Source organism: Heptranchias perlo, chromosome 8 (assembly GCF_035084215.1).
Source record: "Heptranchias perlo isolate sHepPer1 chromosome 8, sHepPer1.hap1, whole genome shotgun sequence".
Taxonomy (NCBI): domain Eukaryota; kingdom Metazoa; phylum Chordata; class Chondrichthyes; order Hexanchiformes; family Hexanchidae; genus Heptranchias; species Heptranchias perlo.
The window spans coordinates 20935272-20950183 of NC_090332.1; the positions used below are offsets into that span (position 1 = coordinate 20935272).

Here is a 14912-nt window from a genome sequence, read left to right on the forward strand (position 1 = left end):
ATACTCACCAGGTGCTTAAATTTGCATGATCTAATAATGTTGTCAGGTAACAAAGTCACCAGCAAAGAATGAATGTATTTTTTTGTAATTACACGGTGTTGCAGCAAAAAAGTTCTTAAATACAAATGATTGCTGCATCCCCCGACTGATTTTTTTTTTGTGAAAATCTGTGAAGTCAAAATTAATAAGTCGCCCTAGCACAAAATCACAACTTGGATCCATTCCATGTGACACCTTTAAAAATTTGCTTAATTTTTAAAAAACTTTATGTGCTGTTCATATTTCAAATTGTCAATCATTATTGATCTGTCGTATAAATGTGAATGCCATTACCGTTTCTTTTTAAGTTGAATAATTGATCATGTACAGCAATATAGATTTCTTCTATGTGCAGGACTAAGTGGCTACGATGGAAACAGTTATAAAAATAAAGCAATTCTAAAGGCATTCTTTTAATGACTTTCATAGATATTTGGCATATATGAGCCATGAATGTAGTAGATACTGTATCAACTAACCTTGCTGCTCCATATTTAACAGTTACCCTCCTGTATCTTTTTCTTTTGCCCATTATTCATGTGTGAGCAATGATGATGTGTCGGGAGGCTCTTTGTGTGGGCATCGCAGCTGAGCCCGGACCTGTCCTCACCAGCCGTCTTCATGTGTGTTTCTATTAGGGTTAGTTGGATAGCTATCAAAAGGCCTTTGATAAGGTACCGCATAGTAGACTCATGACTAAGGTCAGAGTATGTGGAGTCAGGGGACAAGTAGCAGAATGGATAGCAAGCTGGCTACAAAACAGAAAACAGAGAGTAGGTGTTAAAGTTGGTTACTCAGACTGGCAAAAGGAGGGAAGTGGTGTTCCACAAGGATCGGTGCTGGGACCACTGTTGTTCACCATTTACATAAACAATTTGGACTTGGGAATCAGAAGTGCAATTTCAAAATTTGCGGACAACACCAAATTGGGGGCTATAGTTAATACAAAGGAGGACTGCGACGAAATACAGGAAGACATTAACAAACTTGGCGAATGGGCGTGTAATTGGCAAATGAATTTCAATATAGATAAGTGTGAGGTATTATATTTTGGTAGGAAGAATAAAGGGACCACATGCTGCTTGGTAATAGTCTAATTGGCGTAGAGGAATAGAGGGATCTGTGAGTATGGATACACAAATCACTAAAAGTAGTGAGGCAGGTTAATAAGGCCATTTGAAAAAAAGCAAACCAAGCACTGGTGTTAGTCTCTAGTGGGATAGAATTGAAAAGCAGGGTAGTCATGTTAAACTTGTATAGAACCTTGGTTGGACCACACTTGGAGTACTGTGAACAGTTCTGGTCTCCATATTATAAAAAGGATATAGGGCGATAAAGATTTACTAGGATGATACCAGAACTGAGGGTTTATACCTATCAGGACGGATTGAGCAGGCTGGGGCTCTTTTCTCCAGAAAAGAGAAGACTGAGGGGTGATCTAATAGAGGCCTTTAAGATTATGAAAGGGTTCGATAGGGTAGAGGTAGAGAAGACGTTTCTGGATACCAGAACTAGGGGCCATAAATATAAGATAGTCACTGATAAATCCAATAGAGAATTCAGGAGAAACTTCTTTATCCAGAGAGTGGTTAGAATATGGAACTCACTACCGCAAGGGGTAGTTGAGGCGACTAGCATGGATGCATTTAAGAGGAAGCTAGATAGACACATGAGGGAGAAAGGAATAGAAGGATATGCTGATAGGATTAGATGATGTATGGAAGGAGGAGGCTCGTGTGGAGCTTAAACACTGGCCTGGACCTGTTGGGCTGAATGGCCTGATTCTGTGCTGTACATCCTATGTAATTCTAAGTAATTATCTAGAGTGGGGACTCTGGCCAATTTTCTGCTTGTTAACCAAGGGGTGGGAAGAGATTTTTTAACAGTGATAAAATCAATATAAGAGCATATTAGAGATGTACGCGCATATTTTTATTTGTATTCATCGTGACACAGTTTGTATAATAATAATTGATAAATATATATTGGGACTTGATTTTAAAAAATCTTTCATTATGGGAAGATTTTGTACTTAACAATCATTTACTTTGTTAAGACACAGTGTTGGCCCTCTGAATGTTGAAGATGTTCTCACCAGTTTTGACAACACAGGAAATGTCTGTGAGTTCATTTCATTTTATGTTCAAATGTGATGTGATGTTGGGGGGAAAAATCATAGCAGCTTTCTTAAAGAGGCACTGTCTATATCATGAATAGAAGAATGACAGTGTCATTTCATGGCAATGCTGTTTCCACAGCGTTATGACACGTGTTATGCAGATTGGGTCAGTGTGTCGAGTGTTTGGCAAATGAAGAAATTAAAAAGTTTGCCAAAGACTTTTTGACAAAACCAGTGCCTCTTTAATGCTGAAACTGAGAAGTACACTGTAAATGTGTTTGCTTGTTTACTTCACTAACACATAGTTTCACACCATGGTTAAATAAGGAACATTGTTTTGCAGCTTTGAAATTTATAGCTATGCAGCACATTTTATTTTGTTAATTTTTTATATAGCTAATTTCTATGTATTAGTTTATTGTGTTTTTTGTGGTGGTGCATGTGTGTGTGAGTGTGTGTGTGTATCTGTAATTTTTGCTGACTAGGTTTTACAAAAAGTCAACATGTGTATTAATAATTGTTTTACTTGAAGATATAGGGTGGATGGGATGAGTGGTTATGTTGTTTAACAAAAAGTGATGATTGTACAGTAACAGATTACTGGTAGCAATTGTCATTTTTTTGGACCAAAAATGTATTACAGACTCAAAAGTCTGAGTGTACCAAAGCCCTTCCTTAATTAGCCTGAGGTATTAAAACAGCATCTTAGTTGAATGTTTTTATTTTACATTTGTTGGGTTTTTGAATAAGGTAAGTCATTGCATGTTTTTTGTATGTTTGGAGCAGTGACTCCAATTGTTCAGGTGATTGGGTTTCAAAGGTGGTTCCAATGGGAAGGGGTACAATGAGAGTGGGAATGTCACTTTTGTACAGGATGGGATGCAATTTTCCTGCCCAGAGCAATGGCTGATGTGTTATAAATACTTCCATTCACCTTCAAATTTTCTTTTTGGGATGAGAGCAACTGGGTGGTGCAGTGAGTGAGTTACCATCCTGGCAACACTGTAGTCCACACTTATAGGTTGAAAGCTTGCTCTTTATTGCCTGTAAAATGGGTTTGTGGCAATAGCAGCCCAGTTATTACTGAGCATGAACCACAGCACAAACGTGCCTACAAATCAACATAACTTAGCATTGAATTACCAATGACACTCCGAATGGGAAGTAGAAAATTTCACATTTGATGCTGTAGGTGTTGCTTTACTCTGCTTCTGTTCTTGCCACACATGGCCTAGGAGCATTTGATAGTGATATTAAGTGCCAAAAGTGGGGAAAATATTCCATTCCCACCACTGATATGTCTCCTGTCAAAAAAAATAGAAAATGAAGAAGTAACAATGGTGTGACTTGCAAGGTGTTTTTACCAAGATGGCAATTGTAAAATAAATCTCTGGTTATATACCAGTGGAACTAGTAGCCCAGATTTTAGTGTCTATGGGATTCTTGGGGAGGATGGCGGATATGCCAAATCCATATTGGATTGCGTTAAACTTCTAAACTAAAATTTCAGGTGAGTAATAATGTTATTTAACAGTTTTTTGCTACAAGTGAAAATTAATTGTGTTGCATTGCAAAAGAAATAAAAGGTTATTCGTCATTAATCTTCAGTTTCCTTCTCCACCCATTTAGCCTGAATACTTTTGGACTAATAATGACGCTGCCTGTGGTCTTAAATATGGGACTGGCTAGTGGCAGCTTCTCCACATTCTGATTGCAATGTTCACCTTACTGTTTGTTCTGGTGTTTATGTAGATTTCCAGAAAGCTTCACTTTTTACTGTGTTATAGTATTGAAATGTAAGCTGTAAGCCAGCCGTTATTATTTGGCAACCACAACTTCAAACCAATATGGGAGCTGAATCAGAGGGGTGGGAAAATCAACTTGTGCTTATTTCTGGAGTGGAGTAAGTGGTGCGATCCCAACATGCGCTCGAATGCGCCAGCCTGAGATCTGAGTGAAATTGGGCCTCGGGCTTCATTTTCATTGGACTGGTGAGCTGCCGGCACGTTTGGGCATCTTTATATAGCTTGCCGGTCGGGGCACAGCCAAATCCGACTGGCTCTGGCCCGCGGGTAGGTCCGGGGGTGGGGGAGGCGAAGCAGGGCAGGCCTGGGCTGGCACCGGTCTGTGGTATTTTTATGGAGCCAAGAGGAATGCTCCTGCTCTTATTGACTCCACAGAAATGAAAGAATTGAACATTTTCTGTACCTTTTTGGAGTAGACTCTGGTGGTCCCTTTAGGCAGCCGAAGACCCGGAACAACTGGCCGGAGAATGTGTGGAAGCAAGCTGACCGATTTCGATCGAGACCCTACAAGAGCGCGAGCGCCCCGATTACCATATGCAGGGCATAACACCTGCTTCAGGTGGGCGCTGTGCATACCTAGAAGTCGCCACCTTTCAATTTGGCAACTGATGCACTTCGGGGGAGATTGGGCACGGGAGGTCATGACCCAAAATTCGTCCCCCCACTGGTGATTTAGTGCTCAAAAAACGCTAGAGTCTCGTGATCAATGAAAACATGCCTTTGGCTGAATATGCTGTATACTTTGTCAGCAGCACATTTTTCTGAATCCACAAGGGAAACCAAATTGATGTTTTACACATGAGATTATCTGTAATTTAGCTCCCGGGTGATTTAATGTGTAAGGACATTGGTGAATTGGTTTGCTGACCTACATTGGCTCCTGGTCCGGCAACTCCTCAATTTTTAAAACTCTCATCTTCGTGTTCAAAGCCCTCCATGGCCTCACCCCTTCCTATCTCTGTAACCTCCTCCAGCCCTACAACCCTCCGAGAGCTCTGCGCTCCTTCAATTCTGGCATCCTTGATTTCCTTTGCTCCACCATTGGCAGTCGTGCCTTCAGCTGCCTAGGCCCTAAGCTCTGGAATTCCCTCCCTAAACCTCTCCACCTCTCTACCTCTCTCTCCTCCTTTAAGTCATTCCTTAAAACCTACCTCTTTGACCAAGTGCTCCTGTGAAGCGCCTTGGGACATTTTACTACATGAAAGGTGCTACATAAATGCAAGTTGTTGTTGCGTCATAAAGGCCAGAAAGGAACCAGGTTTGATCACCAAATTTTTGCTTGGAATGGCAGGTGTACCTATAGTAGGATTAATGACTCTGGGCTAGGGAGGGAAATAACCATCCATGGTGCTTGCTGCTGATCACAGTCATAGAATCATAGAAGTTTACAACATGGAAACAGGCCCTTCGGCCCAACATGTCCATGTCGCCCAGTTTATACCACTAAGCTAGTCCCAATTGCCTGCACTTGGCCCATATCCCTCTATACCCATCTTACCCATGTAACTGTCCAAATGCTTTTTAAAAGACAAAATTGTACCCAAAATTAGTCCAGTGACCCATGCTGGAAAAGGCATGTGTATATTGGGCGACGGTAAAATCAGGTATGGTTCTTATACCCTGTACGAACACTGTCTGTCGACACTCACTGTTTATGCTCTCGTATAAAGAATATCATAAAAACAGGAAATGATGGAAATACTCAGCAGGTCAGGCAACATCTGTGGAGAAAGAAACAGTTAACATTTCAGGTCGATTACCTTTCGTCAGAACTGGAAGAAGTAGAGATTGAACAGTTTTTAAGCTGTTCGACCGTGTCCATCCCATTTCCCGCATTTCTGCCCTCACCCCTTCCCCCCCCCCCCCCCCCCCTCTCTCAGAACCACGATAGGGTCCCCCCCTTGTCCTCACCTGCCACCCCACCAGCCTCCACATTCAACAGATTATCCTCTGCCATTCCCGCCACCTCCGGTGTGATGCCACCACCAAACATATCTTCCCCTCCCCCTTCAGCATTCCGAAGGGACTGTTCCCTCGTCCACTCTTCCATCACCCGCTCCCCTTCCCACGGCACTTTACCGTGCGAGAGCAGAAGATGCAACACTTGCCCTTTCACCTCCTCCCTTCCCACCGTTCAGGGCCCCAAACACTCCTTCTAGGTAAAGCAACGATTTACTTGTACTACTTTCAATTAGTATACTGTATTCGCTGCTCACAATGCGATCTCCTCTACATTGGGGAGACCAAATGCAGATTGGGTGATTACTTTGCTGAGCACCTCCGTTCAGTTCGCAAGCGTGACCCTGAGCTTCTGGTCGCTTGCCATTTTAATTCTCCATCCCACTCCTGCGCTGACCTCTCTGTCCTTGCCCTTCCAAACTGTTCCAATGAAGCTCAACAGAAGCTTAACAGTGATTTCAATAACTTCAGATCATAACCATTTTTTCGGACAGCAGGTGCTGGTAATGGTTCTGCAGTTGCCATTTACACAACCTCTAGACTCATCTTTTGTTTCTTTACTTCTCCCATTATCGACCTGAAATGTTAACTCTCTTTCTTTGTCCACAGATGCTGCCTGACCTACCAAGTATTTCTAGTATTTTCTGTTTTTATTTCAGAATTCCGGCATCCGCAGTATTTTGCTTTTTTTTGCCTAAAAGAATGGAAACTTGGACTAAGTACTAAGTCTGTGGAACTGTGGTCCAGCATGAAAGGAGGAGAGTTGATTTGGAGGGACTAAAAGAAAATCCCGGTCATACCGCATGTGCACTCCAGCTGCAACAGTACTTAATCCAGCAATTAAAACCCTCTCCAAATGCATTTCCAATTTCCCCACTTACTGAGACTCACCAACATAATGCACAGAATATTACGCTGTTAGCACTTAATTACACGGTTGCATCTCTCATGCTAGAGTGCAACATAATTAACACCCAACTTCATCTCGCGTAAGAATTGGATGTTTAGTATTTCTGAAATAACCCTGTGATCAAACACTACGTGTGCATTGTCCTATGAATATCTATTTCACTGTCATAATCATCATGCTATTAAATCCTGGAACTGATTATATAATTTTATGAAACATTTTTTTTTCTTTTTTTAAATAAACAAAGTATGATTCTGTGGTACAGTCGTCCTTATCTCCTAGCTAATTAAGAAATCCGTTGTTATAACATATAGACTGAATTATTAAGCAGGATAGGCTTGAATTACTCCTTTAATTTACTATTTCTGATAAGCATTTACATTGAGGAGGATAAATAGATATTTTGAAGAAGGGGAACAGGAGTAGGCCATTCAGCCCCTTAAGCCTGTTCCGCCATTCAGTGAGATCATGGCTGATCTGTATCCTAACTCTGTCCACCCGCCTTGGTTCCATATCGCTTAATATGCTTGCCTTGTAAAAAATCTATCACTCTCAGATTTAAAATTATTAATTCAGCTAGCATCTACTGCATTTTGTGGGAGAGAGTGCCACACTTCAACCATCCTTTGCGTGAAGAAGTGTTTCTTAACTTCTCTCCTGAATGTCCTGGCTCTGATTTTAAGGTTATGTCCCCTTGTCCTAGACTCCCCCACCAGCGGAAAAAGTTTCTCTATATCTACTCTTTCAATTCCTTTCAAAATCCTGAAAACCTCAATCGTATCACCCCTTAACCTTCTATATTCCAGGAAATTCAAACCTAGTTTATGCAATCTTTCCTCATAATCTAACCCTTGGAGCCCTGGTAACATTCTGTACTGCACTCCTTCCAAGGCCAATATATCCTTTCCAAGGTGCGGTGCCCAGAACTGCGCACAGATGTGATCTAACCAGGGCTTTGTATAGCTGTAGCAAAACTTCCTTTCTTTTATATTCTAGCCCTCCTAGATATAAAGGCTAACATTCCATTAGCTTTTTTGATTATTTTTTGTACCTGACCACTTCATTTTAGTAAACAGAATAGCATTATTTGAATTTTGCTGAATAAAAAATGAATATTAAGAAATGAACTGTTATGAGACAAATAATATCTGCTTATTGTATTGCATGATTTGCCGAAAATATTGTTGCCTTTTTTGTTATGCAGTTTTTTAAGGCTTGAATAATCTGAATGTCACAAACTTATATCATCACTTGCATCAGCTCCTGCTGGTTCATAAAATGCCATCTCCTGCAATAATGAAGCTAGTTGCCACCAATATAATCTTTAAGCATTGTGCCTTTCAGCAAATACAGAGTGTTCTATGATTCTATGAACTGAGTTGCGGCACTCATATTCTGAATATTCTCATATTCAGTCAGCCTTACAACTTGATGGCAATACGGCTGGGTTGAATTTATATTTTGCTTTAAAAGAAAGCCTTGCAGCCTTGCTCTTTGACAGTGCTGGCATTTACATAGTTTTTTCTTTCCCTTGCCCTTAACTAATTTGCCTTTGCAATAATTTGGCACAGTGACCCTTGGGTCTATTGAGTTAATGCTATTTTCAATACTTTGTATTATAACTGAAACAAATGCAGTAACCTGTGTAGCGGAGTATGCAAAGCTGAGGATGACAATTTTCTTTTTTTTTAAATTGCTTATTCCTTCAGCATATTTTACAGCAAAATTGTTTCTGAACTATATTTGGAACAGTATTAAGGACTGAGCATTCAAGCTCCCAATCACTGATTTCCACCCCTCCTTCCAACCCCAGAGCATGTGCTGTGACTGCTTCACCGGCTGAGATCATCTAACGAAGCATAGATTGGGACTCATAACTGGGACCTTCCTGGTCTGTGTGGCTCAGTTTCAAATGACAGTGTATTTACTGACTGGAATGCTTAATTTTGTAATTTACAAAATAATTAGTTGATCTATATGTCAAAATCTTAGTGTTTGTCAGAGGCTGCATTTTATATCATTAGTAAGTTACTGTATCTGAGCCTGCCACAGATTGTTTTAAGTATGTGTACAGCTCTAATGTTAAAGATGTGCTTACCCTTGGGTTTCCCCTAGAGGGCGAGTTTTGCCACCACAGCAGGTTTTTGTAGTAGGGGTGAAAACTGGTAGGAGCAGGGGCAAGGAAGGGCTCCCTTCTCGCCTGGCTCGTTGACAATGTTGGCACCCAGGTTGTTGACTTTGGGATGGATCCCACCCTCTGCCTACCCATCATGATTAATATCAGCAGCTAATTTCAGGAGTATAAAGGAATATGTTGTCATGTTCTTTTTTTAAATTAGAGATTGTGAAACTTAGTCATCTTCATAAGCACCACAGTTATGTAACATAGAACAGATCTACTGAAAGAAACTACAAGCTGGAAATCTCTAATTATATTGCAGGTGAGACAGTTTTAAAGTGCTAAATAATGTACCATGTACACTAGCAATAATTCTAATTGTATTATCTTTTTCTCACCAAGAAGCAAATAAGTAGGTATTTCCCTTAGATTATGTTGCAGTAAAATTTATTAAAACCATGTTCTAAATTTCCAGGCAGTTGTATCTTGCTTCGTTTTGTTTCTTTACAGAAACTGACAAATATTAATTGTATACTTTCATACAGTATTTGCTTTGATAATGAATTACTATTTTTGAAATGAAGCTTGCTGAATAGGTAATTGCTTAAACAGAACAAATTCATTACTTTTTTTCTACTAATTTTCTCTCCCCTCTCCTGAAAGCATTAACTCTTCAACGTATGGTTCCTCAGGCACCAGTCACCTTCGTGTGCCTCCTACATGAACCTTGAAGCAATTAGAATTATTGTTAACGTACATGGCAGATACATTATTTAGAACTTTAAAACTGCCTCGTGCTGTAGTATTGTAGATTTCCAACTTGTTTCTTTTGGTAGAATTTTTGTACAGTACATAATTGTAATGTTAGGAAAATAGATAAATGAGTGTCAACAAGGGCTTCACTGTGGGGAACATCACAGGTGAAGCCGAAGCTCATCTGACATCCACATACTGCACTTCCAGCAGGTGATGCTGGATAGAGATCCGGGCCTGGATTTTAACTTGGAGCTGGGAACTCAGTAGGTGGGTGGATTTGCTTGTGGAGGACCTGGAAGTCAAGTGCGCGCGTTTAAATCTGCAATCGCAACTCGTTTGCAGGCAATTATCTTTGCATCCAGGTTTTGTATCTCCAAGTTGTGCAGCAGGCCTACTGCACACCCAAATGACACGATTTAAAGCCTACTAGTTAGAGGGCCAGTCCAAGAATGGATTTTGAAGGAGAAATGGAGTCCAGGAAGGCTGCCCCTAGATTTAATGATGCCTACCTGGATGTACGGCTGGCTGCAGTGAGAGCCAGGAGGGAAGTAATGTTTCCAATGGATGGCCGGAAGAAACCAGGCCCTGTAACCAAAAATGCTTGGCTGGAGGTGGCAGAAGAGGTGAGCAACAGGTGCACGGTGCCCAGGTCTTGGGTTCAGTGCAGGAAGTGTTTTAATAACTTTACCAGGTCAGGAAAAATGAGTACAGTTGTTGATTCACCTACATCTTGTGGTGTTCAATACCACCCCCCTCACCCAACAACCATGTCATTCTCTGTTGGCACACCTACCCCATCACAAAACTCTTCACACTCACTTAAGTGTCAGCATCAGCAACCATCCTTCACTTTCTATGCACTTCCTCAACTGTCCATTTATTCACCCACCACTTTGTGCCACCCCAATCCTGATGCAATGTGATGTATCTATCTGATCGTCACCCTCTGATGCATCCTCACCCAAACTAATGCAATCATAGGGTGAATACGTCACCCTTGGTCTGTTCTTTCTCCCCTTTCAGGGAAAGAGTGTGCAAAACACAAAGGTGAGGAGCAGAACTGGAGGTGGCCCACACATCGTGGAGGTGACAGATGTGGAGGAGGAGGCCATGGAAATAAGTTGGACCGTTGCATGCCTATCCATCGGAGATGGAGAACTGGCAACTCGCAGATGGCTGGTAACAGAACTTTAACATCTTTCACACATGATGAATTGGTTTTATCAATGATGTAACTGTCAGACCTCAGTATGGTCATTGGAAAGATTGTCACTTTCGCGTTGAATCATTAATATCATTTTTGTTGTCTTCCAGGGCCTTCACGGGGAATCAGCAGAAATGGAAGAAAGCGATTCCTCGGAGGAGCTTGTTGCTTCTGAAGGTGCACCGCCACAGGACATATAGCTATACACCAGCACTGATACTCGCACTTCGGTGGGTCATGTTAGACAGTTAGTTGGGTTGTCACCTGGTGATTCACCACTTACAAGTGAGCACGAGCAGACACTGGTGGTAGGGGCAGCTGTGGAGAGTCTGCGTCGGGGGGGCGCACTCCTCTCCAAGCTCTGCTCAGCTGGACTTAGATGCTGAACCCCGGGGTCCATGGTTGAAAAGGAGAATGGTGGAGGTACAGCAGCAACTTTGCAATGTAATGGAAAAAGTACCACACACACCCTCCACAATAACGGAGAGGATGGAGGAGTCCAACTCAATCGCTAATGGATTGGTGGTGCAGGTAACTGCGAGAATGTCTGCGATGGAGAGAATGTTCGCTTCCGTTGAGCTTCGAGCACGGCTCTCAAATGAGTCCATGCATGCCGTGACAACGGCCGTGTGGACTCTGAATGCCAACATATCTGCCGCCTTAAACAGGCAGACAGATACTTTAGCCATGGCCTTTCAATGCGGCACGTTTGTTCACTAACCTGCTGGCCAGCAGAGTGGTGGAAGTGATGATGCGCTGACCCAGGAGAGGGATGATAGCGAGAGGGGACATGGAAGTGGGAACTCCACTCAAAGCGCTCCCACATTTCACCCGTTGCCCCCTCCTCCGTTCCCATCATGCTGCCTCCTCTCCTAATGGCCGAGTCTGCCCCTGCACAGGTGGAGTCGTCTTTGGCGGGGCCCTCATGGGCTCTAAAACCTAGAGGTCATAGGCCGAGAGCATCTCAGCAGTCAGGGCAGGGATCTGAGCAACCTGCCACTACCTCTGCTGAAACCACAGGGGATGCACTACATAGAGGCGGTAGAAAAAGAAAGGCTAACCAATTGTAATTCACCAAGGGTATGCACAAGGGTATTTGATGAGCTATCATGTTGTTAATTTATATTTTATTTTTGTTATGGCACATTAAATTTAATCATTATCATCACCACTGCCATGTCTTGGCCATTATTGAGTCCCTTTTGTGAATTCACCCTTTCATCTGCTTTATCATGAATGCCAAGACATGATGCCACCATTGGGTACATATGCAATGGGTGTATGCATGGTTGAAGGACTGTTCTGTGCAAAGTCTGGGGGGGGCAGTGGGCAGGCCGGCGGAAGGTGGGTGTGTGGTTGTTCCAGGAGGCCTGAGTATTTCAAAGTCTTCAATTTGCAAATCTCATTATGAGAACCTGTTAAAGATGAGGGAATCCCTGGCATCATGGGCAGTAATATGTGCCGCTGCTCTGGTGATGGGTTTCCCATCTTCATTTTCCTCCTCCTCAGATGTTCTGTGGAATAGATCCATTGCACCCCCCCAACCTGATCTTGTCAGTTTGAGGTGCTCCAAAATGTAGGTAAATTTGTCTGAGCACAAGAGTCTCAGCAAAGAAATCTCAGTCTAAACACAAAGAACTCCCAACCAAAAGTTTGTCTGAGAGAACTGAGTGCCCAGCTGTAATACCTCACCTTATTTTGAGATGTCAATCACTGGTTTAAAGGGCCTAATGAGCCTCGGCTGCAACTCGCCTCCATTTCAATGACGTGACGCAGAAGCCACGGGAGACATGTTCAGGAGTAGTTAAATCCGTTTCTGTTGCAGAATCCATAAAAAGTAAAGTACCTAAAGTTGGCTTTAAGTGGGGACAGGACCTCCGGGTTTCTGTTGTGCGCGTGAATTCTAACACACCTGGGATAAACTAGTGGCCGGGTTGGAGCCGGGATCCAGCCCCGCTCCAAAAAGCTGCTACTTTAACCTCCCACCCGCCCCCAACCCACTAGTTCTTGGGGGTTAAAATTACACTTAAGGAGTGAGATCACAGGCTGATTTTTTTTCGCCTTCCAAATCAGGCGCTGCTGAGGTGAATTGTAATGCCCTTAAAAAGATCAGCAAACTCAAGTAATACTGAGAATCGGACCTCAGAATGTCCTGGTTTATATGGTTCAGCTACTCGCTAAGCCATTGGTTTAGATTGAATTAAAAATCCTGTTCAGTTAAAAGTAAAGCTTGAAGTACTACATGTTATAATTTCTAATTTACAGTAATGGCTTGGATCCAGAATCCAATACATACTGATCAGATTTGCAGATACCAAACTAGGAGGGGCAGTTGAATCTGAGGAAGCAACCTGGGAACTACAAAATGAGTTGGATAAAATACGTAAGCAGGCTGGCAATGTGGAATGAAATTCAATACACACAAGTATAAAGTACTGCACATGGGAAGACAAATAGGCAAGATAAGTGCTCCATGAATGGTGATGAAGTTGCTAAGGATGATGATGAAAGAGACCTAAAGATTGTAGTGCACGTGAAATCAGCCATGAGGAGCTACATGGTTGGATCAGTGTGAGGCTACTACTTGCTCAAAATTCTCTTAAGAATCAGTTCAAGTGGAAGGGATAAACTAGTTTTAGAATAGGTTTATTGTCCCATACAGATGCTGCAATAGTTTGATGAATATCTCAGTTTCATGCTGGTGTGACATTAGCCTAGAAATGTTTCATTCTGCCAAAATGTGGTCCAGACTTCCTGCGTTTGTTAATAACCTATGTATCTAATAGGAGGTGGGGGGGGGGGTAGTTTCAATTGACTGTTAGGAACATTTCAAAATCTTTGGTGAGATATTGGAACTTGAGTTTGCTATAAATGCCCTGCACCTAAGAGTGGAGTATGAATCAAGGTTGATGGGGTCATGATTTTGAGCACTTAAACAATTGAATGCTTTATGTGGTTCTTCCATTTAAAAATAAAAAAATAAATGCTTGGTTAAAATGCTTACGACTATTTGGTTTAAAATCTTAAGCATTCTGGTAATTGTTGTTGAATTGTGGATTAGAAAGATTTGGCAGCTGCTAGTTTTCTTTCCTTTGTCAAAGCAGTATATTGAGCAGATGACTAAAATTCCTTGAATGTTTGCGTTTTCATGCACTTTTATGATAATGGACAACTTTATTGTATGTGCTTTCTGGAAGATTAAGTGTATTAAAAGTAAAGCACAACTAATGTCCAATCAGTAAACACCTGTAAGAATGTTGCTCAACTAGTTAAATAGTGACTTAACCAATATAAATAGCACATGTGGGGTCAGTCCAGCTGCAGAGGAAGCAGCTTTTGTGAAAAATGGAGGAATAGCACTGAAGGCGCAAACTAAGATTTTCAGATCACGATCTCCAGAGCAAAGTCTTTGGCATGAGGGTGCAGCAGTGTGTTCTCTACAAAGTGAAGGAATAAGCCACCAGGGGGCAGAGGGTGAAGCAGGCATGAGAGGCAGTTCTACAAAAGGTCATGGGGATCATATACACCAGGAGCCATAAGAGATACCTGGAAGAAGGGGTCAGGCTGGAAGGAAGGTAGCAGGGTAAGAAATGAGAATGAGTGTGTCATGAAAAGCCACTGCACCACTGAGTCTCCTTTGAAAACAGTTTTGTTTCATTTCATTTAATGTGGTATGTTTTGTTCTATATTGGGAATAATGAATGCCTGTGAGTAATCTGATCAAAGAGTTTAAATGATGTCATAAACAAACTTGAGCTTGAGTAGCTTTGATGGAAAGAATTTGCATACATCCTCAGGATGTCCCAAAGCATTTCACAGGCAATGAATTACGTTTTGAAGTGCAGTCACAATTGTAATGTAGGAAAACAAGGCAGACAATTTGTAGACAGCAAGGTCCCACAAACAGCAATGAAATAAATGATCAAATAATCTGTTTCAGTGGTGGTGTTGAAGGGATAAATGTTGACCAGTGCACCAGGAACGCTCCTCTGCTCTACTTT

The 14912-nt window shown here is 41.9% G+C and overlaps 1 protein-coding gene across 4 annotated transcripts in view; it reads left to right on the forward strand.

Annotated features, from left to right (window-relative positions):
• Positions 1 to 14912, forward strand: part of camkmt (calmodulin-lysine N-methyltransferase) — a 261921-nt gene that overhangs the window by 10646 nt on the left and 236363 nt on the right. For 2 of the 4 annotated variants that reach the window (XM_067988781.1, XM_067988783.1), the window contains exon 3: positions 2096 to 2160. In XM_067988781.1, coding sequence (XP_067844882.1) covers positions 2096 to 2160 — 65 coding nt within the window. The remainder of the gene's footprint in view (positions 1 to 2095; positions 2161 to 14912) is intronic. The other 2 variants (XM_067988782.1, XM_067988784.1) reach the window with 1 other exon arrangement.